At 38.8% G+C, this 27,434-nt stretch overlaps 1 protein-coding gene across 2 annotated transcripts in view; it reads right to left on the reverse strand.

The window, feature by feature from the left end:
* Nucleotides 1-276: 276 nt before the first annotated feature.
* LOC137257805 (cleavage and polyadenylation specificity factor subunit 5-like) overlaps nt 277-27,434 on the reverse strand; it is a 46,705-nt gene continuing 19,547 nt past the window's right edge. For both annotated transcript variants that reach the window (XM_067795251.1, XM_067795252.1), the window contains exon 7: nt 277-2,270. In XM_067795251.1, coding sequence (XP_067651352.1) covers nt 2,249-2,270 — 22 coding nt within the window. In that variant the 3' untranslated portion in view covers nt 277-2,248. The remainder of the gene's footprint in view (nt 2,271-27,434) is intronic.

The raw sequence follows: 27,434 nt of genomic DNA on the forward strand, positions 1-27,434 counted from the left end.
AGTACCACTCCCATCCTCCTCTCTGTCTCTTAACAACAATTCAACAGTACCATGTCCATCCTCCTCTCTGTCTCTTAACCACAATCCAGCAGTACCACTCCCATCCTCCCCTAAAGATAAATGGTCCTTCTCTTAACAACAGTCCAACAGTACCACTCCCATCCTGATCAAAAGAAAAATGGTCCATTTTTAAACAACAGTAGAACAGTACCATGCCCATCTTCCCCAAGAGATAAATGACCCATCTCCTAATAACAATACAACAAGATATTGAAGTAGTTATTCATATTTTAATGTGTAAAACTCAAATGGTTGTGTACATGATCATTAAAATGAAGAGGCATGACAAATGCTTTGACAAAATGACATCAAGATATATACAAAGTCCACTGTGGACAGATTCCCATGGCAAACATACAAGTGGAATACAAGCATGTGATACAGTCAGGAAACTGGGAAACGTGATGTCAACCCTGGGAGGTTCTAGATGAAAAATAATAAGATGTTTTAGAATTCTGAAATCTGCTAAAAAGTTTGTTTCCAAAGAAATGAAATATAAAAGAATCAGACACTCTATTCATAATTACAAACGATACTCATGGAAACAAATAAGAGTAAGCATGAAAGCATAAGTGTTCCTTTATTCTTTTCCAGAATTTCACCCACAGTGCAATACAAAGCTTGTGAAGATACCTGAAAAAGAATAAAGGAGTAATTGTACTTTCATTTGTTCCCTTCTTTGTTTCCATGAGTATATATGTTTAGATCCTGGATTGCTTTCCAGTGTAAGATGCACACTCCCCCAATACCTGGCAGCATCACTGGTACAGCACCACTGGACTCAGAGTACCTTTCAGACCTTCTGAAATACTGATGTTTTTCAGGATTAATGTGAGCATGATGGCCTTTTTAAGCTGACGGTAGGGAAACAAACAAAAGCTGTAATCTTTTGTGGTTACTGCCCTACATTATGACATCCGAATAAAGAGGATAATGTAAACGTATGTCTCCCTTCAGACTTCAGCAAGTTAGCTTCTCAGATGTCGATGACAAGGGTTGTATCTGAATGCTTCATGTACATGAACTGGATGGTATGTAATGCTTAAACATTCAGTTACAGTAGACCACTCAAATTCCACAACTAGTTTATGTGCTGCCCTCCATCTTGGCAAGATCAGTTTCATATTCATAATTTATGTAATATGACTAGTCTCCCTGGTGTGTTCAGTCTAGGCACAGGTAGACTCATAATGTCAACCACCAAAGTTAATTTTCCACATTTAACCAATCAGGACACAACTACTATTCAAGAGGAATTCATCTAGGCATGACTTGTCTCATAGGTGTCATTCATCTAGCCACACTAGTCTAAGGGGTCAGTCATGTTAGCATGACTTGTCTGCCAGGTGTCATTCATCTTAGTATGACTTGTTTGCCAGGTGTCATTCATCTTAGCATCAAAACGCATCCTCCACAGGTCATCTGTCCAGACTGATCCCTTCTAATACTCTGTCCCCTGCAAATACTATACAGATGGAGCAGGACCTGTCTGTTACATGGAAGAGTTTACAGTGACCACTCTGACACAGACATTTGACTGAACATCTACCCTTGCACCTCATCACCCTTCCACATTTCATCTTTATCCACAGTTCCCATATCACTAAACACTACACTATGACACTAAAACTGCAAACAATACATACATTATTACCATAAAACAATTTGTTGTTTAAATGAAGATCATACTCATAATTTTCAACTACATTTTATTTTAACTTTTAACCTACTGAAGTGAATGATTTCTTGGACAGGACTGTGGGCATGCACAAAAACTATAGTTTGATTAATGCTCTGATCATAAATCAAACAAAATCAAACTAACAGTTCAGGAAACATAAAGGCAACATTTCAAACATACATCCAAGACTAACTTTGTTTAAAGAGAATTTTTACAAATAACCATCAAACACACCAGCCAAGAAGCTGGTCATATGATACCAAAATCATTACTTGAAAACTGAGCCAGTGACGAGAGTGCAATGACAACCCCTTTCAGCTTCATCTGCACTTGTATCGTAAGTCAAGGAAAAGTAACGCATGCTTGTTGCAAAAAGCCATGCTGAATGCTTTCTCCATTTCCAAACACCTGAGTCTCAAAAGTGGCAGTGTCGTTTTCTGTTGCCATGGTAACCACTGATCCACAGCTGTATGTGCAAAGATGATTCCCTCAGATTATGTTCAAAGATCAGTTGTAGATGAAATTGAATCTGAAAATAACATGGAAAAAATATTTAAAATGAGAGGCTGAAAATGTATGAACTTGAAAAGCTGTTGAAAATTGATGTAATAACACATAACATGCTAGATATTATTTCAGCAGGTAACCAGCTGATGTTTGGAGCGAGCGAGTGAGTTTAGTTTTACGCCGCACTCAGCAATATTCCAGCTACTTGGCATCGGTTTGTAAATAATCAAGTCTGAACCAGACAATCCAGTGATCAAAGACATGAGCATAGATCTGCACAATTGGGAACCAATGACATGTGTCAACGAAGTCAGGGAGCCTGACCACCCAATCCCATTAGTCACCTCTTATGGTAAGCATAGTTGCCTATTATGGCAAGCATGGGTTGCTGAAGGCCTATTTTACCCTGGGTTCTTCACGGGTCCTTATGTTTGGAAGTAGATTGGGATTAGTTTCCTCAATCTAAAAACTTTGGTAACAAATAGAATATTATGAGTGCTCATATCATGCTATGTTTACAATATTCGTTGCACACATGTCATAGATATAGTATAACTTTGACACTCATACAATATACCCCATGACAACAAAGTTTCATTACTGCATGTCTTCCTAAAGTAGAAGGATAGCTCATTTATCAGTCTCTTTAATAAAAAAAAAAAGCATGGGTGTGTTTGTGGAAAACCTAGAAACACAGCATACCAGGATTCAAAGCAATAATCAATGGCTCATGTCATCCCAAGGGGACTCAAGTCTACATGAAGAGCTGTGGGCACCAGAGAGCTAGAAGTGAAGGTACTGGTGAAGACCCCAGAGACCTGGACCCCAAATAATCGGAAACCACGCTCTCTGGTCAATTTTCCTAAAAAAAACCCAATCTCTTACACCATAAAAGTGACTGACAATAACGAATATTCTGCTTCTGTTTCCGAATGTTAAAGTTTACAAACAAATCCGCTAAATCAACACAAATTTGACACACTTATTCACATGAAGCTTTGATCTACTGCTGACCGTGTTAAGTTAAGCACATCCACATGTTGAGACACAACAAGGTCTGCTAATTCGAATTAATGACTGATCAGCAGGATATCAGTGGTGCTAAGTAGGCCTATCTCACCCTGACTCAATTGTAATTGGCAAAACAAAATGACCAAGTTATTTTAACCAAGAAGTGCATGCTCACTACCAGTTCAACAAAAACAGCCTGAATGACACAAATCAAGATATCCAGATATCCAGATATATCAAGTACCATATTTGAACACTGGATTCCACTTCGATCAAACAAACTTTACTACTCACCCTCGTCTACCAGCCATATACACATTAACTAAAGAAATAGCATACATCTTCTTTAAAATCAAATTAAGTGTGTTAACATGTTGTTTTGCACAATCTCACTCAAGATTTCACAAAAATGAAGGTAAAAATGTTTTTGAAAGAAATATTTTTTCTCTCATTTCCATTTATTCTGTTTTCCTATTTTTGATCCACCAATTATCAATATTCATGCAATGTCAAGGACACCTGTAACTAATTAAGTATGGACCAGGAACACTAGTGGTGGATATTCTGAACAACTTTCCATTTGTATGATTGTTAAAACCTCAAGGTGTTCAATGGCCTAAAAACCTCAAGTCAAGACTTCAAAATTCATAATTCATTTTAATTTGCACCCTGTCTCTTGGCATATCAACCAAGATCATCTGGAAAAGAAGAAACAAAATTTGTCTTGTCAACCACTGTTTTGCATCTTCTTTGTCTCTACAAAAGAATCCTGCACTACAAGATCACAAAGGCTTTGCTGTATTTGTGTCATAAATTTGTTCTTTAATTCACGACAGATAATCTTCCATTCCTGTCTAAATCTGATGCTTAAACTCTGAATAGGATAGGGGGTCAAAATAATCACTATCACGGCGCTAACAGAATCTGACCAAAAATTATGGACAATAGCTGTCAGTGGAGAAGGAAATAATTACAAGAGGGCATTTACTACAACTTTTACAACAACCAGTCATCTGAAGATCCTATACTAACACCATTTATGAAGAAAGGGCCACAACAAAGCACAGCTGGCTAAAGGTCCAGCCTTGATTAATTCCATTTAATGCATGCATGCCCACATTATTTATTTAGATCAATATACATCTGTTCCACCTTCCCCTTTGCTGTGAATCATGCCATAAGAGCAGATTTAGTAACAGTAAAGATACAATATCATAAAGAAGCTCCTGCACGAACATCAATCACCCATCTGCAAGATCACACAACAAAAGTCTTAATCACTGAACCCAACAATACACGCCAAATGAGCAGAAAATGACAATATCCCTTGGTACTATCATGAATACTGAAACAAGCGAGATCAAAGCCCACCGGAACAATCTCTCGTATACCGGCAAACAATAAATATCAATACCAATATCTCTTCCTAAAACAGACCGAGATGGTTGACCAGGCAGACCTGAAACAAGTCTAGGTGCTATCAGTGAAATCAAAGCCGAGCCATGGCGTGAAACTCCATGTGCAGAGGCTAATACCCTGCTGACAATGTGCTAGCCAATAGGGGGTGTTTAAATCTACTAGGCTGGGACTTACTCAAGAGTAAGCCTGCCATCTGTCTTTCCCTCTACAACTACCCTGCAACCACCTGTTCAGTTTCTCCAACCTGTTAACAGAGGTTAATGTCCTTTAGCAGACACATTTGTCCTTTAACGGATAGATTTCACCCAATATCTTAGGGATCTTGAAGAAGGTATTGTTTGGAATATGCTGATTGTGTTTTGAAATTTAGGGTCAAATCACAGTTTAACAGAGGACAGAGCTTGACATGGCAGCAAAACATAGTCCTCTTTCAAAAGAGGGGTCTTTTTCCTTGAGCTTAAGCAATAACAATGGCACGTTTAATTCCTATAATACAATCTTACTTCCTTTACAATGACCCATGGCATTAACAACATACACTGACAAAAAATAACCTCTGACCATTTAACAAAAATGTCAGGACTAGAAAAAATATCCATTTAACTCATACCCCACATGTTTTGTAATCATCAATATCTTTTTAACCTACTGTCTGGTTGTGTATGTGTGACTGGAAAACTACATGTTTTTCAAGGAAAAGGCCCTGCATACAAAAATGTTTACAAAGCATATTTTAGAAGTATTATATCTTAAAACATTTAAAGCACATTTCTCGTATAAAACGATGTTAGAAAAACAATTATAATTATGTCTTTGTTCTCATATCTAGTGTCAATTAAATAAACAACTTTCCTCAGCGAGCATGAAATACTACTGAATATTCATAACTGGCTCCAAATTACATGTGATCATTCAAAAACAAAATAGAAAACGCAATGCTATGAATAACTGAAAATGCTTGTCCTTCATTACACTTTTTAACAGGAAAACAATTTGGATATCTACACTTTTTATTCTTCAGAATGTCAAAAATATAATGTTATGCTAATTGCCTCTGACAAGAAATTTGCAGTTGTGACATTTTACACAAAAGCACTCTATCTTATGGTCCCGACATCTACATAATTCTACAAGGCAATGGTCCATTGTGACTGAAATGACTAAACACTGGCCAGACCATCCCAGTCAAAGGTTCTACCCAACAAGGATGATCAATCAGGGCTATGACTTGGGAAGGCTCATCACAATCCACTAATGGTGATTCCTGTGATCCTCTTGCCTCCTAGCAAGGCGATCTCCATGATCTCAAGATCTCCCACAATCTGTCAACACTCTAACTTCTTCAGCCACAGGTCTTGGCCTTGTTAGTGCCCATCAAATGATCTAAGATCGCCTCAAATCATCAATGTCCATCAAGCAATCTCTCTTCCCATAGACTGAGCCCTGTGTCATGCAGATGGAGCCGCCATAAATAAACCCTCTAGGGGAGGACACTAACCAACACCACCTCAGCAACAATCAAAATCACTGAACTTGTAGCTAGCCCAAATTAGATGCTATTTGTGAAACAATAGCATAATAATCAAATCACAGTGACCACTGACTGGCCAAGGAGGGACCAGCCACCTGTCAGGACAGTTGCAGCACATTTAACAGTTAAATGAATTAGTGAAGTAATTTATTAGCAGGACTGGTCAACAAAGTCATGAGCAAGGGGAGACTGATTCAATTGAGCAACATCTGACAAGACAAGATTAAAGGCACCGCCACCAAGCACTTTGTAATGTCTAGGAAATGGCCATGAAGTTGACACTGAAAATCACCAAAATCTAGCGTCACCCACAAAAGACCATTCATTGTCACAATTAGGCTCATTTAGTCATGAATCAAAATTAATCTAAACTATTAAGGTTTGAATAAACATTTATACAAAATATACATTAAGAATTCAACAAATCATACTTAGTTAATCCCCTAAATTTTCATTGATTAAAAAAACCCTAGCTAGTAACAGATATTAAAAAGGAAAAAAACACTGACATAATTTTCTTATATCCCCAGACATGTTCACAGGCGTAATTGCTTTACATTTTATCAGATTTCTTTAACCTTTTACATTTTATCAGATTTCTTTAACCTTTTCAAAATATCAAATGAAAATAGCATCTAATGAAAGTAGAACATTTCGGTGTGAAAAAGAAGTCAATGAAAATAATATTAAAAATGCAAATTTATAACCAGAAATCAAGATAACCAAGAGTTTCCAGTACATGGCAACTGTTTCATGGGGACAGAAAAAAAATATAATTGTTCTGGGTTGACTAAATCAAGGCATATCTCTCACGCTCCACAATAGAGAAAAGAGTTCTTTGTGTTAGTTAGATCCCATGGCAATAACCTTTTAGGGTGTACATCAATATCAGCCTGTAAATTCATAAACCAGATGCCATAAACACATCCCTATTAAAACAGAATATGATTTGCATGATAAAAATCCAAGAGCATTCATGTGAAAAACACATAATTATGCGATCATCTTTCAACCAACGATTCCCTCCTCTGAGCATCCACTTGGCTGCCTCTTCTGCATCGGATTCATAAACAAACGAAAATTCAAATTCAAATTCAAATTTCAATCAGTAACAGTTTTCCAGTTCAGAACTCTAATGACCTCACGATAAGGTCTCCTCAACCCCCCTCAAGGACCAAGCTGACCTTAAAATAGCAGATTACAATAGCTTGACCCTCGCATAGCACATTACCAGACGGGGCTGTTATTTCAGCGCGTGATGTAAAGAGTAAGGGTCAACGCTAGTTTGACCACCTGTCCACTGACCTCTTATTTTGTTCAAGATAATTAAATCATAATTCTCATTCTTAACAAAATTGTTCTGGTCCTACCCCCCACCCACAATAGTCACGTATGAAAGACCTGTCCGATCATATTAAGACACTCTGCTGCTCTCGCCTCACGATTGATAAAGAAAGAGTAATTAAGCATGTTAATAGAAGTTCAAGTTACCAGTTTCCAAAAGCAAACTAACTTAATTACTTACTAACCATTCAATGCAATGACTGTGATTTTCATAGCAAGCTTGTAAATCGGATTACTTGGTGAAATTTGCATAAACGCTATTATTTAGAAATTAACTCATTGAACATGTGATAATGCCATCAGCAAACTAAATGAACAGTTTTTTTTGTTTGTTTTTTCTGCTTTCTTTGTTTTTTCTTTGAAGTTTGGAAAATACATAGCATCGCTTCATTTTTAGGGGGCAAAACATTCCTTGTTTGACTTAAACATTCTTCTATATATTTTTATTCCTTCTTTGATCAATAATACATTCTTTCAAACATATATATACATATTTTGACAGCAATACTTGATAGCAATAGAATCCCTGTTTTAACCAGGCAACTTATTGATCTTAAACAATGTGGAGCAAACTTTTCATCTTTCTGTTCTAAAAAGCACATTTCCTGAAAAAATATAATCTTATTTTTTATATGTCAATAATGACATAACTTTCCTGCCACATTCACGGCGGTATTAACCAGCCTTGAAAACAGATAGTATTAGGGGCCTGTAGTGGAACTGTACTGTTTGGCAATAACAGAATGGAAGGTTTCAGCACAAACACATTAGGTCAATATGACTTTGTTTACAACTCAAGATCAGCTAGTATCAGACTTACAAGCCCAATTACACGCTGATGCTACAGGAATGGCCTTACTGGAATATTCATACCACATTGATAGTAAGGATGATACATGTGAGCTCTCCCACTTGTTTGGAAGACCAATCAGCCTGCGTGTCAAAATATGGCTTCAAAACCACATCAAGAACATTGGGGTGATCAGAACAAACTGATATAGACAGCCTATTCACAGGACAGCAGGACTATTCACAAGAAAAATAACCAGCCCATGCTGACTTTCGGAAAGCTTAGTCACTGGCAGACAAAGACACAATTTTTCAATCCATTATGCACAAAAATGTTTTTTGATCTGCAATAGCAATAACAACATGAAAATGTAAATTTGTGTAATTATAAAAGGCAGCACCTAGCCACCTGACATCAGCAATATCTGGCAGCGACATGGTAGGGTTAGCCTTAGACTCGGGTGGTTTAATAGCGGTTTTATGATATGGACCGCATGTCTGGGAGATTGTTGGGTTATTATCGCTATTTAATTACACAACTTGATGCATGTGGCCTGCACTTTCACTCACAGATTCAAAGAGTTTATGAACGAAAGCATCAGATAAAGAATCGATGTAAATCAATCATTTCAGCTCTTATTATATCCAGTATAATCCCAAGGGCTTAGCCGGCACAGTGGGTAAAAGTTGTTTTTCATAATCACACATTTTTTTCAGAACACTGCCAAGAAAAGTAGGATCTAGTTTATCATAAACATACACAACGTAATTAACTGAGGTCCATAAAAACATATACTGACAGAAATAAAAAAGGGAACACATAAAGAAAAAGCAACCCCTGACAAAACCTGTATACATACACACCCAACAGGGGGTGGTGGGGTAGCAAAGTTGTTAAAGCGCTTGCTCGTGATGCAGAAGACCTGGGTTTGATTCCCCACATAGGTACTATGTGTGAAGCCCATTTCCAGTGTCCCTATTGCCATATTGCTGGAATATTGCTAAAAAATATGTGGAACCTAAACTCGCTCACACCAAACACAGACATAATACATCTTATTTATATTTATTTGTAAGCAATTTATAAATAAATACACAAAAGTGACCACAAAGAATATATAAATAGATAAAACACAGCAGTGCAGATGCTTCAGTCATCTTGACCAGCATATGTGTTCTTGAAGTATAAATGTCATCATGAAATATCTAAAAAAAAAACTGAACAAAAAAGATAAATTAAAAACAATTTCTTTACTTATTTATACTATGTTTAAAAGCTAACCACTAAAACATTAATGATGCTTATCCTACTTTTTCCATTTTTGCATACATACAATTACAGAGTAAAATACACCATGGCAATGATTAAGTTATCTCATATTCACAAATTACATAACAATTTAATAATAGCCCTTCAGCAATTATAATGGCCATGATATGATTTAGACAGAGTACATGTAAATATACTACACTTATTATTACTATGATTGTCTTAATATTTAGTATTTAGAGAAATCCTACGAAACTCTCACGGGAAGTGATCATACACCATCAAGGAAGGAATATCTATCCTCCAATTTCACTGTTTTGTCAGAGATGTGTGCGTAATTCCTGTTACCAAAGCCTGATCTCGAAGACTCATCACCTTTCGTGAGAAAACACACCAGCGGAGACAAAGAAAAACCCTTGCATAAAAAAAAGACATTTGTTATGAAGTTTCTCATTAAGATGCATCTAGCCTCATCCCCGTCTTGATTCAATTGTTCCGTAAAGTTTGCTGAATAAATTTTTTTGGCTGGCCCCTCTCTTTGTCTGCCAAGGCTTTTCTCATTGAGATGCAAAAGGCCGGGTGACCCGGGGGAGCTTCCCATTGTGTGGTGTTGTCCTCCTAGGCCCTGCTACCACAATCAAGACAATGATTTATGCAAGGAACAATCCAGCCATCTGGCCTTGGGTTCTTGTCAGCCTTCAGCCAATACACTGAACTCCTGGACAAACTTGTGGGACTGTCGAGCAGAGACAGGGCATCTACAAGGGCTTGTCCCATTCCTTATGGTCTAATTGCACCGACAGCCCAGAAACAGCTATCTTATTCCACCACACAGGGGCTTCTCACATTTCACACCCTTGTGAATTTTCACGCGTTTTTTTTTCGTCTTCGATTTTTTTTCATTGTGGTTTGGGTCATCATACTGTCTTGGATGACTTGATATGATGAGGAAAGCCTATGAAGGGGTTCAATTAGTCAGAGTAACCATAGTTCCAATAGGGCCGTGCTGTCCATCATGGAGACGCAGTACGTACACCCTGGTCATGCTCAGTGAGCATCGTGTAACAATCGACCACTGATGTCAGCTTGTCAAACTGGGTTTAGGTATCAATCACTGTGAGCACATCACTCGTGAAAGCTAAAATGATAACGTTCACTGAATGGGAACAATAGTTTCAAATTTTACAATATCTGTAACGTAACTTAGACAGCATCCATTTCCTTTTTTCATCATGAAATTCGAGTAATTAGGTTCTGCAGCTGACCATGATTTATTGCCTTTTCAATTTTTTTTCAAAATTGTCTGAATTGGGTATTGTATTACACAGTCGTAATAGGTTGAAGCTTAGATCCCTAAACATTTTAAGAGTCAGTGAATGAGGAGGTCACATAGGTCATGGGTCATAAAAAACCAAAAACAATGCACATACCTAAATGAAACATATTAACACTTGTCACAAACTATGATTCTGAAGGCACACAAAATATCCATATTGTGAATAAATACAGCGTAAAAATAAATATCAGTATTAACTTCTGAGACACTTGAAACTTAACTGCTTCATTTCTATAATCTTCATATTATTTGTAAGCAATAAATTTCTAAATAACACATTTATTTCAACTTTAAATTGGCTTTTTTAATACACCTGCTTCCATCAGCTGTGAAGAATCCTCTCTCCTACCTTAATAAAAAGGATACCCCCAAACTACTACTATCTGACCATGAAATTACAGCCATTATGGCCTCGACTGCCATCAAGTAAGACAAATATCACAGCAGCACTGAACAAAAACTCAAAACATACACGTGGCAACACCCTCATCAACAAATGGTTGGAGAGCTGATCATCTCCAATTACATCCCTGTCCCTAGGGTCAGCGAGGTTCTGACATTGTTCTTAAGGTCACCAAGGTTTTGGACACAAGGCTCTGGGATCCACCTAAAGGCTATAATTGATGGCACGTGCCCATCTGGCTTTGAATGTGAAACAGGGTGTTAGTCCAACAAGCCAAGCTGAGGACAAGGGTGATGAGGGCAGCCATCAGTCCATGCTAGGGCTGAACGAGGTTGTGGAATTAATCGGGGATTTCCTGTACTGTCAGTTATAGTTACTCACAAACACACAAAGTGATGCGATATCAGTGATACGTGGATGTTACTTGGTACTTACAGATGATGACTGTTTGTGACCATTTGTATCACAATAATCACCTCACCTAGGCATAAGCATAGGCTAGAGCCATCATGAGTCTGTGCCTAACGTCCGAGTTGACAGCCCGGTTCTTCTTCTAGAATCTCTTTCAGCAGATTCAAATATCATTACACAGACTTTCATTATCTGAACTTACTAAACGAAATGGAATTTTAGCAGATTGTCAGTCCTTATCAGCAGCTAAACTAAATCTTACAATGTTACAAATCATCATCATCATCATCATCATCATCATCATCTCTCCTATCATCTTTAGATCATGTCATTGGATCACTCACATCCCCATCCAAACTTCCTATGTTGTTCAAACAGACGAAGCACCCACCGACACTCAGGCCAGCCATCACGTGACATGACAATCAACACGCAATCGGGGGTAAAATTGTAGCCAAACACAAATTACACTCAGCACGTGAGGCAATTGTCTTTGTGCCTTGACAATATAATCTTCGACTGCGTGTGTTCCCCTTCACCGCCCTGCTATTGTCATGTGCACAGCAATCCAGCATCCAGGTAACCAGGGCAACACACCTGGCCTCGCGGGCATTGTTCAACATTCACCTCAACAGGTGAGTTTTCACCTGGCTCAGGCTAACAAGCAACAATCCATTAGATTACAAACAAGAGCAAGAAAGTTGCCGACCCAGAAACAAATCAGCCATAAGCAGAGTCTAGTTCTACCTTTTTTGTTACATAAAAGAACAAAGGATTTAAAAGTATGGAAGAAATCTCTGCAAAAATATAGTTTACATGAAGTCGTGTTTTGTCCTTGATATTCAGCTATTAATCATGATAATACCCACAAGGATAATAAGGAAATGCTTAATGTATTAATGAAAGAAGGGCCACATTAGCATAGCTATCAATTCTCATTTACAAGTCAATATTAAGAAAATCATCTCTCAATATTGTTCAAGGTGGCTCAGAAGATAAACTGCATTCATAGTTTGGCTGACACATTTTATTATGAAAACAACAAAAGATGCGTGAAAATGGCAAAGTGCTTTGCTCCTGGTTGTGGTGTGGTGTGAGTTCACACAAGACGCATTTCCTGCACAAAACGAATCATTTTCTCAGAAGAGAATGCAACATCGCGTATCAGAGGAAGAGCACACCGCTGTCTTGTACAGAGTCTAACGTGCCGTAAATGTCACTACCCCCTTTTGTGTCGCAGGTCAATCAATCATGCTTTTCAAATTGATGACTGTTGCCGTCCAGAGAGAGACTATGGAGGATGGGGGGGGGGGTGAGAATCTTTGCTAAGTCTTGGGGGGAGACAATTTCAGCCTCATTTGCATCCCCCTATCTAGTTTCCTGAAATTAAGACTTAAAACAAATATGCAAATACGGTATTGTGAAGAGACTGACTGTCATGGGCCGATGGTGATTAAGCCCTCGTGTTGCGAGGGATGATAGTTCTTGAGCAATTTTCCCAAACAAAAGCAAGCTAGGGGGGACAAACTCCTACAAGTCGTGGTTCAATAGTTAATAATAGCCCTCACGCTTTTGTATTAGTTCTCTATGGGATCATCGACACGAAGAGTACAAGTGGACACCCTCTAACGGTGACGTGTCTGCCCCATTTCCATATCACACTGCCAGTGACAATACAATATTTTCCCTCACCAATAAATCACTTGCAGGGACAATGGAATCAAAACAATCATTTTAATCAGCTGACTATTTCGCCATTGGGCGAAGAAGGAGACCGGTTTTAAGACGGTTCCTACGACTAGACAATAGCTCATCAAGTGAGTGGCGAACATGTCTTCATCAGGCCAGGGCCCATATTAGCCTTACTATGATCCATTCCAATCCCCAGATAAGTGTCTTTTGTCCTTTTTAATTAAACATGTGATGGATGGACTCTGACGAACACCCTAATGTCCCCAATCACAAGTTCCTGATCCTCTCGCAAAAATTAAGACAGTCACGACGCTACAATTGCCATGATTAATACCCTGAAAATCGCTTTTCTTCCAGGTTCCAAGACCTAAATATTTGCAATGACCATTAGCAAATGATTACCCAAGAAAATAAATATGCCTCATATTGTCCTGCTCCTAAAGCAGGTCCTAGCAACAAAATTCTTCAATGATTAAAACTGACAGTAATCCTTCGAGTATAAGCCAAATGTACTTCAAGTTTTTCTGGCAAACATTTCCTAATTTCATCGATATATACATAAGGGATTAGGATGCAAGTACAAATCCATGTTTCTAAAACATACTTCAACATATTTTCAAAATAATGGCAAGCGAGCTATTTTGGTTTCATTTTGTTAATAAAATCATTGAATAAACACTACTTCCTCTAAAGACTGATGTTCACTAATGTCTTCTTGCAGATTAACTAAGCTATGACTAAGAGTCACCCACCACAAGCTCCCAAAGCCAACAGATAGGTCTAATAACTAATGGCAAACACAGTGTTCTCACTGTTTTCCATTTGAAAGTGTTTTCTGCCTGCTGAATAAATATTAATCTAGACTAGTATTTTACAGCTGCACAAAAAGATTAGACAAATAATGTTCAGACATTTTTTTTGTTATCGAGGAAAAAGGAAACATGAATAGATCCTGAGAGCTGAGGCTGACTTACTGAACATGATGATAGGGACAACAGAGGCCTACATTGGCAGGATGCAGGGAGGGGATGATAGGGACAACAGAGGCCTACATTGGCAGGATGCTGGGAGGGGATGATAGGGACAAGAGAGGCCTACATTGGCAGGATGCAGGGAGGGGATGATAGGGACAACAGAGGCCTACATTGGCAGGATGCAGGGAGGGGATGATAGGGACAACAGAGGCCTACATTGGCAGGATGCAGGGAGGGGATGATAGGGACAACAGAGGAGTACATTGGCAGGATGCTGGGAGGGGATGATAGGGACAACAGAGGCCTACACTGGCAGGATGCAGGGAGGGGATGATAGGGACAACTGAGGCCTACATTGGCAGGATGCTGGGAGGGGATGATAGGGACAACAGAGGAGTACATTGGCAGGATGCAGGGAGGGGATGATAGGGACAACAGAGGAGTACATTGGCAGGATGCAGGGAGGGGATGATAGGGACAACAGAGGAGTACATTGGCAGGATGCAGGGAGGGGATGATAGGGACAACAGAGGCCTACATTGGCAGGATGCAGGGAGGGGATGATAGGGACAACAGAGGCCTACATTGGCAGGATGCTGGGAGGGGATGATAGGGACAACAGAGGCCTACATTGGCAGGATGCAGGGAGGGGATGATAGGGACAACAGAGGCCTACATTGGCAGGATGCAGGGAGGGGATGATAGGGACAACAGAGACCTACATTGGCAGGATGCAGGGAGGGGATGATAGGGACAACAGAGGCCTACATTGGCAGGATGCTGGGAGGGGATGATAGGGACAAGAGAGGCCTACATTGGCAGGATGCAGGGAGGGGATGATAGGGAGCAGGTCAGTTGGTTGTTGAGTCCATCATTGTCAGATGGTGGGTGAGTGAGTTGCTCAGTCTGTCAGATGATGGGTAAGCGAGCTGGTATGTCAGATAATGGGTGAGTGAGTGACTGAGTGAATATGTCTCTTGGTAGCAGAGCAAGGAAGAGAGCCAGTAGGTGAGTGAGTCACATCAAAGTAATGGGTTCAAACAATGTGCCCATTTGACAAATTGACCCAAGGTCTTAAACATTATGAACTGAATCATTATCGTGTTCAAGCATTCTGCTGTCAAAACACCTTCAAATATAATTATGTGACTTCAAAACTGACAGATGTGGGGTTAAATTAGGTTTCACTTGTTAAATCACATACTAGTGTTAAATATCTTAAAATATCCAGAACAGTCATTACATTGAGGAAAACGACAAATACTTGACTAATGATTGATCACAGTCCATGCAACAAACCTTTGTCATGTAATTTGAAAAGTCCAGACTAAAATCAATCTCAATCAATCCTAATTCATTAATCAATTTACAGACTGGACAATGATTAAGTAAATTAATCAGTATTGTAGCTAGAAAAGGTCCAAGAAAATAGATTTGTGGGTAAAATGGCAAGATATCATTGAAGCCAATGAAGGTGTTTGGGAAAAGATGGATTGGGACTGCATATAGATATTTCAAATTGACTCACAAATATTTTGTCAAGGCAAGTTTCAGATAAGGAATGAAACATATGACTGACCAATTATCGAACAGCAAACCCTGTGCTGCCGAGTGTATTGTCTGTGTATATCTTGTATCAATACACGTAGATATGGTAAACCATATTCCTGAAAAACATGCTTATAGCAAAATAATAGATATAACACACTGATTGTTCAGTTCCTGCCACACACTGCATATTTTAGTCAACATATGTACAAATAACTATGGTCATAAAGAACTATACATAGGGCTACCGTTGAGACAGTCATAACCAAACGTCTGTAAAGCTGATGAAACAAGCTTGCGCAGCTGTTAATGTTGACTTAAAGATTACAACCAACTATGAAGGATGGACAGTACACATACAACAGGTATCAAAATGACTAGGTAATCTATGTGGATGAAAATGACACCACAGTCTTCAGTGCTGTCATCAAGTATCTGGAAATTAAAGCCACCAATGCCAACATGGAGTCAACAAAAGGGGATGATTCTTTCCTCAGATCTGGAAAATATTTCCAGTAACTGCTTCCTCCTCTCACAGATCTAGACAGCTTGGTTCAAGAAGGGAAGAGACGACCTTGGAGGTGATGTCAGATCAGGAACACATTCAACCACTTCCACTAACTGAGGCTTCATTTCACAGATCTAGACACCCTGGTTCAAGAAGGGAAGAGACGATCTTGGGGATGATGTCAGATCAGGAACACATTCAACCACTTCCACTAACTGCCCCTTCATTTCCCAGATCTAGACAGCCTGGTTCAAGAAGGGAAGAGACAACCTTGGGGATGATGTAAGATCAGGAACATCATCAAATACATGACATGATAATGGATGTTCGACAATTCCCCACATATGACATAGTCAACACAGTAAGCATCTCTCACATGAGAACATTCTGAAGAATGACCTGTGTATTGGCAAATGTTTATGCAGGCTGGCTGACAAGGCTTTTGATTCCTGATTGAAATGCTCCAAGTTCATCATCTCTTGATAGAATTCATTGTGAAAGGAAGACCCAGTAGATTCTGTTGTCAACAAACAGAGGCCTCCTAAACCACTCACTGCTATGTATTCACAAATCTGTACAACAAAAACCATAGGGAAAAGACAAAATAATTTTTCATTCTATGAAAAAAAAAAAATAATCAATTGGATGGTTATTTTTTTTTCAAATTTTTTACTGTGCCAATCAGGGGTCACCAAGGTCATCATCGAGCTTATTTCAGTTCATCGCTACAGCCCAATATTTAATACATCTTGATTTAAGAATTAGAAGGATAAAGATCTTTAATTAAAACAATCAGGCTCTAATTTTGATTTATGCCTCTACATCCCCTGGTCAAATAAAGATATCACATTCACAGGATTGCCATACTGCTAGAGCAGGGTAAATCATTTATAATCAAATAACTTTTCACAGGGTGAGAACGCAGAAAAATTACACCACGGCTGTGTCAGAATCAGACACTATTAATTGCCCAGGGAAAATGCTGCATTAGGTTAATTGTAGAAATTAAATTCCAGAGTCCCATAAGAAAGATCCTCCCCTTTTTTCAGTTAGAGAAATGAATTTTCAGTGTATAGGCCAAACTTCAGACTGGCCCTTTTCCCTCATTTTCATGAAGAGACTTTTTTTCTCTCCCGAGAATTCAAGATTTTTGCCTGATTGGCTGCCTAGACAGTATTTTGGTGGGCTGTTTAATTCAGAAGAAAATCAAATCATAGCAAGAGCTAACAAAACGTTGCGAAGCAAGCACGGACAATTTACAGACGTTAACTTGATAAACACTTTGCAAGATGTATCCCCCGATTACTCATCTAGAACAAATCACTTTGTCTTCCCAGTTTCTCCAGGTCAACACTGGAGTGGAGATGTAACAATGAACATCAAACTATCATGCTGTGACCAAACACAACTACAGCGCTTCCAACCAGCCCCAGTTCCGGGCCTCACACCAACAATCTTACACAACGTCTTCTGTGACACAATCAACACTCACTATATTAGCTGGCTTGAAATAGAAAATCTGCCTTGCCAATATTGTTTGTGCAAGTCAGTGAAGTCCCAGCTGTGTCAAGGCTGCTTGGTGAGCTGGTGAGTAAAATTGCATGTTAGCAATATCCAAGGTGTATCAAGGCTGTTCGATGAGTCAGTGAGTAAAATTGCAAGTTAGCATATTTTCCATCTGTACCTAGGCTACTCTATGAGCTGGTGAGTAAAACTGCAAGTAAGCAATACAATGGCTGTATTATGGCTGCTTGATGAGCTGGAAAGTGAAATTGCAAATACGCAAAATGCAGCTGTATCAAGGCTATGCGTTGAGTTGGTACATAAAACTGGAAGTAAACAACACACCATCTGTATCAAGGCTACAATACCAGCCACAAACCCCACCCACACCACAATCAGACACTGCAGTCTAACCTAGCTAACTAGTGAATGAGTTACCTTCATTCAACTCAACATCACACATTTCACCTACTGATTATGCCACCAACTGTACTATATCGTTTTGTCAGTTTTGTTTCATAGCACTCAGTAATAATCCAGTTCCATACTAGAAATGAATGAAAAATCACTTCTGCACCTGACAATCAAGTGATTGACATCATGAGCATCAAGTCTATGCAATCATGATACAATATCTTGCACCAACCAAGTTAACTTGACCCCATTAGTCGCCCTCAAGCAATATGGCTGAACATCAATTCTAAACCAGATCTTCATGAACTGAAAGCATTGTGATCATGAAATCCTTAACCTCTAGGCTATCCCAGCACCCCACCCAACCTTTGGACTGGACCTGCCTGTAGGTGTATCTGAGATGCCCACCTCAAGTATCAGTTAATACACAGCAATGGCTGCCACATTTTACTGGCTAACAATAAACAAACAATTCGATCACATATGAACTACTGTTTCCTGATTGGCTGAAATTAAGAAGGGTGGGGCCTCTGTTACGTTACTCTTCTGACTGATGTCACCAGTTTCATACTGTCTACAACCTTTGTGCTATTACAAATATTCCCTTTCACTATTGTTGAAATATCTATTTATAAGACTTGATCACAATCATGTATTAATTTATACATTTATACATTTACCAGTAAAACCTCAATAAGTATCCAACATACTAATATCAACTTCACTACATGTCATAAGACTTCAGTCACGATAGGTACACATTAATTCTATTTTGCGTGGTTTGAGTGTAAAATTTCCCCATTTTTCATGTACAAGAGATTAGATTGCACTTTTGTAAGACTGCAAAATACCATAAGAAATACATTAATTGATCAAACAAAGCAGTAACATATGAAAGACAAGACTGACTTTGGACATTGCAAAGTACAGCAAACTTTTTTTTTGTAAAAATCAATAAAAAACTGAAAAATAACTGACATATGGGGAGGAGCATGATGTATTGTAGCATTATGTGTTAATTAGGGATGCAGGGATACACAGATTATTTACATCCTAGCATTATGGGATGCCATTCTAAACTGGACTTGTGACGAATTTAGACTAGTTTTTTGAGTACTGAATTCAGAAGGATACTCATTCTTAAGATCTGTCACATCCCCGAGAACCATACTGGTCACCCGTCCATTACCCCCAAAACAACAGGCTGACACTGCCAGTTGCCCCATTAGCAGTGGGTCACAGCCTTGTCATACAATGGACAATCACAGTTTCTGTCAATAAAGGAAGTTGGAAAAAAGTGCAATTATTACTGCATATGTGACAGGTCTCATCCAGCCATCATGCAGAAAACAATACCAATAGCCCTGACCATGTCACCACGACAATAGGCCTGTCAGCGAACACCTCATAATGATTGCTGGTGTTCAATAACTGTTGAAATGAACACTAGTCACACTACTCAGTTAGTAGCCTAATGGCAAAGAAGGAATCATGAGTAACGAAACTGACAAGTGGAATACCTAGCGACACACCGTCACCATTGTGAGCAGTAATCAACTGTGTCATGCTATCATCTGGGGACTGATGTGAGTGTGAAGAACAGCTTACTAAGCTGGCAAGTCTGAGGACTTGTTCACAGAGACAAAGACTCTGCCAACACTATTGAGCTGACACTTGTCTTAGCGGACAAAGCAAACTGTTGTAACCTTTGCCCCCAGGGTGTAGGATGGAATATGTCGATCACCCCTCCTGACCCTCGTTTAGTCTAGAGTCTTTCGCTCTCCCAGCCTGGAGGAGAGAAAATCACAATTACAACATAAAACACAGGAGTGAGTCGCAAGAAATGGATATAATTAAGTCGATTGAGCTGTCACTCTGGGCTATAATCAGGCCAAATGGCCGTCTATCTATTATATCTAATTGGCCAAGTCTCACACTTCACCATCCAGACCCCTTACTTCTTTATACTGGGACTTGCATGGCTTTATCCCATCCAGAAATATCAGCAGAGAATACAACAGGCTTCCTGACCTTATTTCCTGAGTTTGGCATCTTCTGTCTGTGGTTCGACAGCAGCAGACGAATCAGACCTCAAAATGACACCTCCACTCTCGCAACACTAAGTTCATTAGAGAGAATTATCATAAGCAGGGGGAAGTTCCCTGGCCTTCTTTGTTAAAAATTACAGATACGACTGCAAATTTTAAACCCTAAAGTCAAGCATGATAGGTTAGGGTCTGCGAGTTTTGTCTAAACCTGCCATTTGGAACAGGGGCAATCTATTGAGCCTCAAAAACACAGCTCTTGGCCCCCAGACCCAATGCCTTGGAACAATAGAGGAGCGACAACTCGGGGTGAAATTAGTTGGCAGATGTATTAGAATGAGTCACCTCAGCTCATCCCGAGTGAGCTGTCACTGTCCTCAAATTAGATTTGACTATCTTTATCATTTTCCTTCTAGTCGGAATCGTTTGAAAAAAATGGCTGTCTGAGCATGTGTTGATTATAATTACAGCACCTGTGAACCATAGTAAATGTGATTCACCCGATGGTGTCGAGGGACGGCCCAAACACGTCTCCTGTCAAATGTGAACACTCTCCATGGAGGACTGGCTTTTTTCACGATAATCGCATTATTTCCGTGGTAACTGCCCTCGTTAATCGGGCAGCGTTTACCGTTTACCATTGTGTTTGATCAGCAGCATAATCTCGCTGTAATCGGCCGCTCTGCATATTTGTACATAAATCTTGACCTGCACATCTTCGTGGCACTTCAATCTGCTCACGCACAAAGCATCCAATCCTCTGTCTGTAGTGATCTGTTTCCTGGTGAGTCTTACGGTGCGAACAACGCTCTCTGACATTGTACCATTTTTCTTCAGACTTCTCTACCATGATTGATGCTAGTCTAGCCTCGCGCTGATCCCTGTTCCCACAGACTCCTTTGTGCTTGTTTAGTACTACTTAGTCTCTAGGGTCAAATAACATTAGCTCTGCAGTAAGTTATCCTAGGCAACTTAGTAGCCCTTCAACTGATCTTATCAACCCTGACATGGAACTGTTTGTGGTAGGCCCCAAGGCATAATCAATCTTGTCCGAAATATTTAGATTAATGTTCAAAGATAAGAATCATATTACCATAACCAATCATCAGACTGACAAATTTTGCATATTAAGATTTAGATAATGCAGATTTGTTTTAGTACAATTTGCATAAATTTCAAGAAACAAAAAGAGCAAAATTACTGAGCATTTTGTCCCCCTGTAATTTACACATGATGAAATTCTGTTGCTAAGACCTGGGAAATCAACGCTGACAGAGGCAGTCACTAGAAGAATCCACAACAGCTGTTTATAGGGCATTAACATGTGGAAAAATGGCTTGCTCATCATTTCATTTTTTCATTTAAAATTGTGATACCTCCAGTTCAGATCATTTCTTTCACCCTGATGTAGCTAAATGTTTAAAGTAATCACTTGTGACACTAAGGATTCCTTTTCTAATTCCCAACATGAGTACATTGTGAGAAACCTGTTTCTAGTATGCCTCACAGTATTGATGAAGAACAGGATAAATGCAGCAGAAAAAAAACCTGCACTCACTTTCTCAGTATTATTAAATTTGGTCACATTTTCCAAATGTCTTATCCAAACTTATTAATTAAAAGCATTAATTTTAATAATTAATCTGTGTTGGGATATCTATTTTAGATCTATTTTTTAAATTCAGTTGGAGGAGTTTAACAAAATAAAAATCAATAATCTGCAAATATTCCTCATGAGAATACACTATCTGTCTATCTTGGCACAGAAATCTTCCCTGATAACATCTGGTCTTAAACACATTACATTCAACAAAATTGGAAACAAAGCTTACCCAAACAAGACACAAAAACACTGTAAGCATATGCAGGACATAATAATATCAGTAATCATCAAAACAAGAGGCTTTAAAAAAATCCCTAAATGAATTCCACCTCTCTGAGAACTAAACCAGTCCTTTACATATATATTTACAGAAACCTCATTACATAATATCTGAATGTAAGTGTACAGCCAAAGATAAAGTTGTCAGGTTGAGACTGTTCCACCAGATGCTGGTGACAGGCCGAGGTTGGCGGGCTGACAATTACCTCCTACCCCATTGTCTGTCTGACATGGAGACTCTCAGGAGGTGTGACTGTCTACCTTACATCACGCCGCTAAGAAAGACAACAGCACTCTTAAGCATGTGATTGAACACCGCATGAGGGGCTTTGTTGAGCTTGTCATAATTGCACAGCAGCCCTGTCAGATTCGGAACATCAAATTTTCTGAGAGACGAACAAGAGTGTAGCTCAGTGTCCGATAATTTGTCTGTTGATTGCCAAGAATTGCTGTCCAAGAGTGTTGATCTCGGCTCAAGCTTCTCAAACTTCTCTGGTTTGATTGTCATTGAGGAGCATACTTCATTGCTTCACACCGTGAAGGGAATTAAAGCTTTAATCATCCTAATCACTAAACAGAAGATCAATATTTTACAAATCTAAAACTGGAACCACAATGAGCACATATTACAGAGTCCTACAGCCGAACTTCAAAAGTAATATCTATGTCAATGTTTCAAGCCAAGTTTGAAGTACTGGGCTAAGAATAATAATAACAAAATTGACGATCGCAATAAAAACAACAGTTTCAACACAAAAGTTGATATATCGCAGAAATTTTGATTACGCTGACTTTTTAAAACTGTTTTCTTTTGTTATGAGACCGAGTAAAATTGAGATGTTTATCATCCATGAGGTTAGTTAGTTTGATTCACATCTAACTTAAAAATTATTCCAAATACTTTGCATGTCAGCGTAATTTTAGAGAAAAAGTTTCCACAAACACAGGCTCCTATCTGTACAGGGAACTACAACGTTTGTCTGGAATATAAACTCAACAAATCTGAAAATGTTACATGCAAAATGACATCACTGTACCTTAATGATGAGGATAGAAATATTTGCCCTTCATTTTCTTCAGCTGGCCATGGATCAGATTTCACACAAAAGCTGCATTCACATTAACATGAGAACCATTTTTCTTAACATTTGTAAATTTGGATTTTAGCCATTGTCTGTTGACAATCATTGTATATACATAATACAGGAATATATAATTTACATAACATGAGATTTTTCCTGCAAAAATTAGACTTGCTTCATGTGGGGTTTTAGCACTGCGGGGAGGGCAAAGCAGGAAGGAGTGAGTCAGTGAGTTTAGTTTTATGCCAAACTCAGCTATCAGTTACATGGTGGCAGTCTGTAAATAATCCACTTTGCATCAGACAATCCAGTGATCAACAGCACAAGCATCGATCTGCACAACTGTGTACCAATGAAAAAGTCAGCGAGCCTGACCATCTGATCTCATTAGTTGCATCTTATGACAAGCATAGTCGCCTGTTATGGCAAGCTGAATGGAAAATAATGTGGTTCATTGACTATGAGACTATGAGACTAAGTTTCAGATAATGATTTCTGCTCTATCGCAACTGCAAATCAAAGGCAGAGTATGCAAGTTAGGACAATCATAGCACTGAAGTCAGTGTATGAAATGGGCCCTATGTCGTTAGGATACCTGTTCAGCCATAGCTCCCACATGTATCATGTGGTACTGATCTAAGGCATGATAAACATCTTGGCGAGGAGTGTGAATGTGAAGCATGATCTGAAGCTTCCCAGGCAAAATTAGGGCATTAGCATGCCTCTGATTATCGGATGTCTCATTAGGCATAATAAAGTCATATTTAAAGCACATTTGTTGACATCAAGATATCCACCAAAACCATCTATTTGTCTCCAGCAGTAATTAATGCATTCCCACAACTATCATTAGAAGGGCATTCATTTAACTCATATCTAAACACCACTGTGGTCTCTTGAAATTGCTCCAGCAATGATCATCGTCAAAATCTCGTGACACTTCTGTCCATTGAGACCCTAGATGTGATATTTCATATCATGATGTAGATACATCACGACAAATTTGATTCTGGACCAAAAAGTGCCATCAAAAGCTTTCTCTCCTAGAAAAGCCATTAGTGAGCGCTATCTTGCCATGCTTTCTAAACACAACATGGGCCTACCCCCTCAGCAATCAATCAGGTGTTGCCTTTTAACAGAATCCATCAAAGCAGCGGATATATGGCTGGGGAAAAAGCTTCAGGATTCAACAATTTCTTGTTGAAATGAACCAACAGAGTGAGTTAAAGTCAGCAGTATTACAGCTTCATCACTGCAGTCAGGGAAATAACAGAAATCTGGGCGGGTAAACAAGTTGTCAACAGCATGAGCAAAAAGACACAAGTGAATGTTTTGGGTTTTTTTTTAAAAATAGCAGTCATTACGTATCCCATGGTGGGACAGACACACAACTGACCAATACTATCGTCTGGATCCACATCACTGGTAAAGTAAGTGGCCGGTCATGTACAGCGACACAATGTTCCAATCATGAACACCTAAATACTCTCAGTTGACTCTTAAGACTGCAGGATAATGGGTAAATAGGCAAGCTAAATTCAGACAAGTATAACACATACATACAAAGCTCATCTATGCCATGTTCACAACAAAGTCCCCACATCAAAACTTGCCATAACTGTAAAAGTATTCACTTCATTCTATCATACAAGTTCATTGGTCTTTAAGTTCATAGTGCTCCCAAGTCCAAATCCCAATGAGAAGCCCCTTAAATTAATTTCAAGTAAAATACAATATAAGTCAAAACTGTAAACCCCAGAGGCTCCATCTGTTGTAATTAACGTCAACTTTAACCCCGATATGCGTCCTCATTCCCAGCAGACTTTACATCAATGCCGACTAATTCTCACAACATTAAGACGACATCAGAGATGTCCACACAAATGATGAGCAAAATAAATCTGTCCATCCATTTGTCAGGGGGAGCCAGCCCTGCCCCTCTGTCTTCATCACAAGATCCCAGACTAAACAGAAACTTGTGAGGCACCTTCGTGGTGACTGACAGACATAATCTCAGGGGGTGGCTCTCTTCCCGTTGGACATTTGGCCAAACTCCACACTGTTGATCAGCAGGCTTGATGGTTGTAGAAATAAATCATGGGGTCAGAAGGATTTATTGAGTACTCTGTTCAGGCTGTGTACTGATTCCTTGGGATGACAAAATAATGAAACTGTCTGTGGGCACTTGCTTTGTCACTGTTTACTAAATTTAGGGTGACAGATTTTCTTCCCAATATTTTTCCAGTGAGAACCATGTTCCAGTATAGCCTCACAATACTGAAAATATTTACAATGCAAACAAGTTCTTATTTGCAAATTTGTCACTTTAACTTCAGTTTTGTTTGATCGGCGCTACTTATGTTATACCGCTTTAAGAGTATACCAGCAATATTCATTCAGGATAAACAAAAATAGGTTCCACATTTACACATATGGAGATATGAAACAAGATGTTTGTCAAGTTGAGCAAACATTTAAACCACATGGCTGCCTATCAGTTTTGCCATTGCACGTGTTACCAAGCTTTAAACGTAACCATTATTCACAATAAATCCCTGCAATGAAGGTCATTTGGCCACAAACATGTGTCTTCGTATAAGATCAGAAGTCTAATAAGACCATATCAGTTACATGCAGTGAAGTTTGAATACTGAAATAATTTTCAGCCTTCTATATGTTATCTCACCTGTAAACCTGTATCAACCAAATCAACAACTGTTTTAAAGGAAATGTGGATCCAGTGTTTTATGCATAAAGTAATTACTGGTATGTTCCTTCAAATGTTTGTTAAGTACTTCAAGAGAAGAACCCTTACTTATACACTTTTAAGATGATGTTTGTAATCAAAAGTACTATCTATAGGAAAAGCTGCTGGTAATATAAATGAATTACTGAAGTTTCATCAATATGTGTGTCCCTTGTTCGATTGATGAAACAGAGTGATGCGTGGTCTTACTAAACTTTCATACATCCTGTGTAACACTATCCCTAAGGAGAGGAACCCATAGCATATAAGTCATATCAATATGGTTTAAGAAGTCTTTCATGGAATATAATTGATAAATATAATACTCAATTTGTCTTGGATATGTTTATATTTAATACTGAATGTTTCTTGTGAAATATCAAAATATGTGAGCGACGTTCTTGAAAGGATGACTTGCAAGATTAGGTTTCATTTAAGGGATCTTGATTGGAACAAAGTTCCAACACTGTGCACAACACTAAATTTGTACTGAAACTGAAGCACATTGAGATGTCCAGGTGAAGACTTTTTTGAAAATAAAATAAAAATGCATTTTTGAAATCTTAGGGATGTAATACAAGAGATGACGAACGTCCTTATCAACTTCTGAAATTTTCAAAAACTGAGGAAAAAGCTTGTTTTAAATTCATTTCATCACAAATTAGAAAAAAATTAATCTTTTCACACCAAAATCTATCAGCTCATATCAAAGACATCCAAGCTCTCAAACTGTCAGGAGGCAGAATCAGTCAAACACCACTTACGACCACCCTTTGCTTCAATTAACGGAAACTCTGACACCATGTCAGATATAGTGCTCCATCTAAATTACTGTGACGCAAACTACGACTGTCACATGATATCATCTGACCATTACGACCATCCCGTAATGGCCATATTTGCTCACAAGGAACATCTGGGAATGAATCATGGACGAAAAAGAAAACACTCAGGAACAACATGGACAAACAGGGACGTCACTTTGATGCCAAACCAAAATATTTACTGCAGCCCTCCAATGGAACCAAAGTGAGACAAGCTGGCCATCTTTGTCCTGTCGCACACAATAACGCTGATGACAGACACTTCAGATTGAACATTGTCAAAACTCCATCCAAGTCTTCTAATGCAAACACAACTGACAGATACAATTTCCACAACAGACGATGGGGATATTTCACAACTTTAAAAGAAATTCACAAAAATTATGAACATTGATTGTTAGTAATATGCTAGCATAAGTGTCCATGAAACTAATAATCCTCATCTCAAAGTGTG

The sequence above is a fragment of the Haliotis asinina genome, chromosome 12 (genome assembly GCF_037392515.1).
Source record: "Haliotis asinina isolate JCU_RB_2024 chromosome 12, JCU_Hal_asi_v2, whole genome shotgun sequence".
In the NCBI taxonomy this organism is placed as follows: domain Eukaryota; kingdom Metazoa; phylum Mollusca; class Gastropoda; order Lepetellida; family Haliotidae; genus Haliotis; species Haliotis asinina.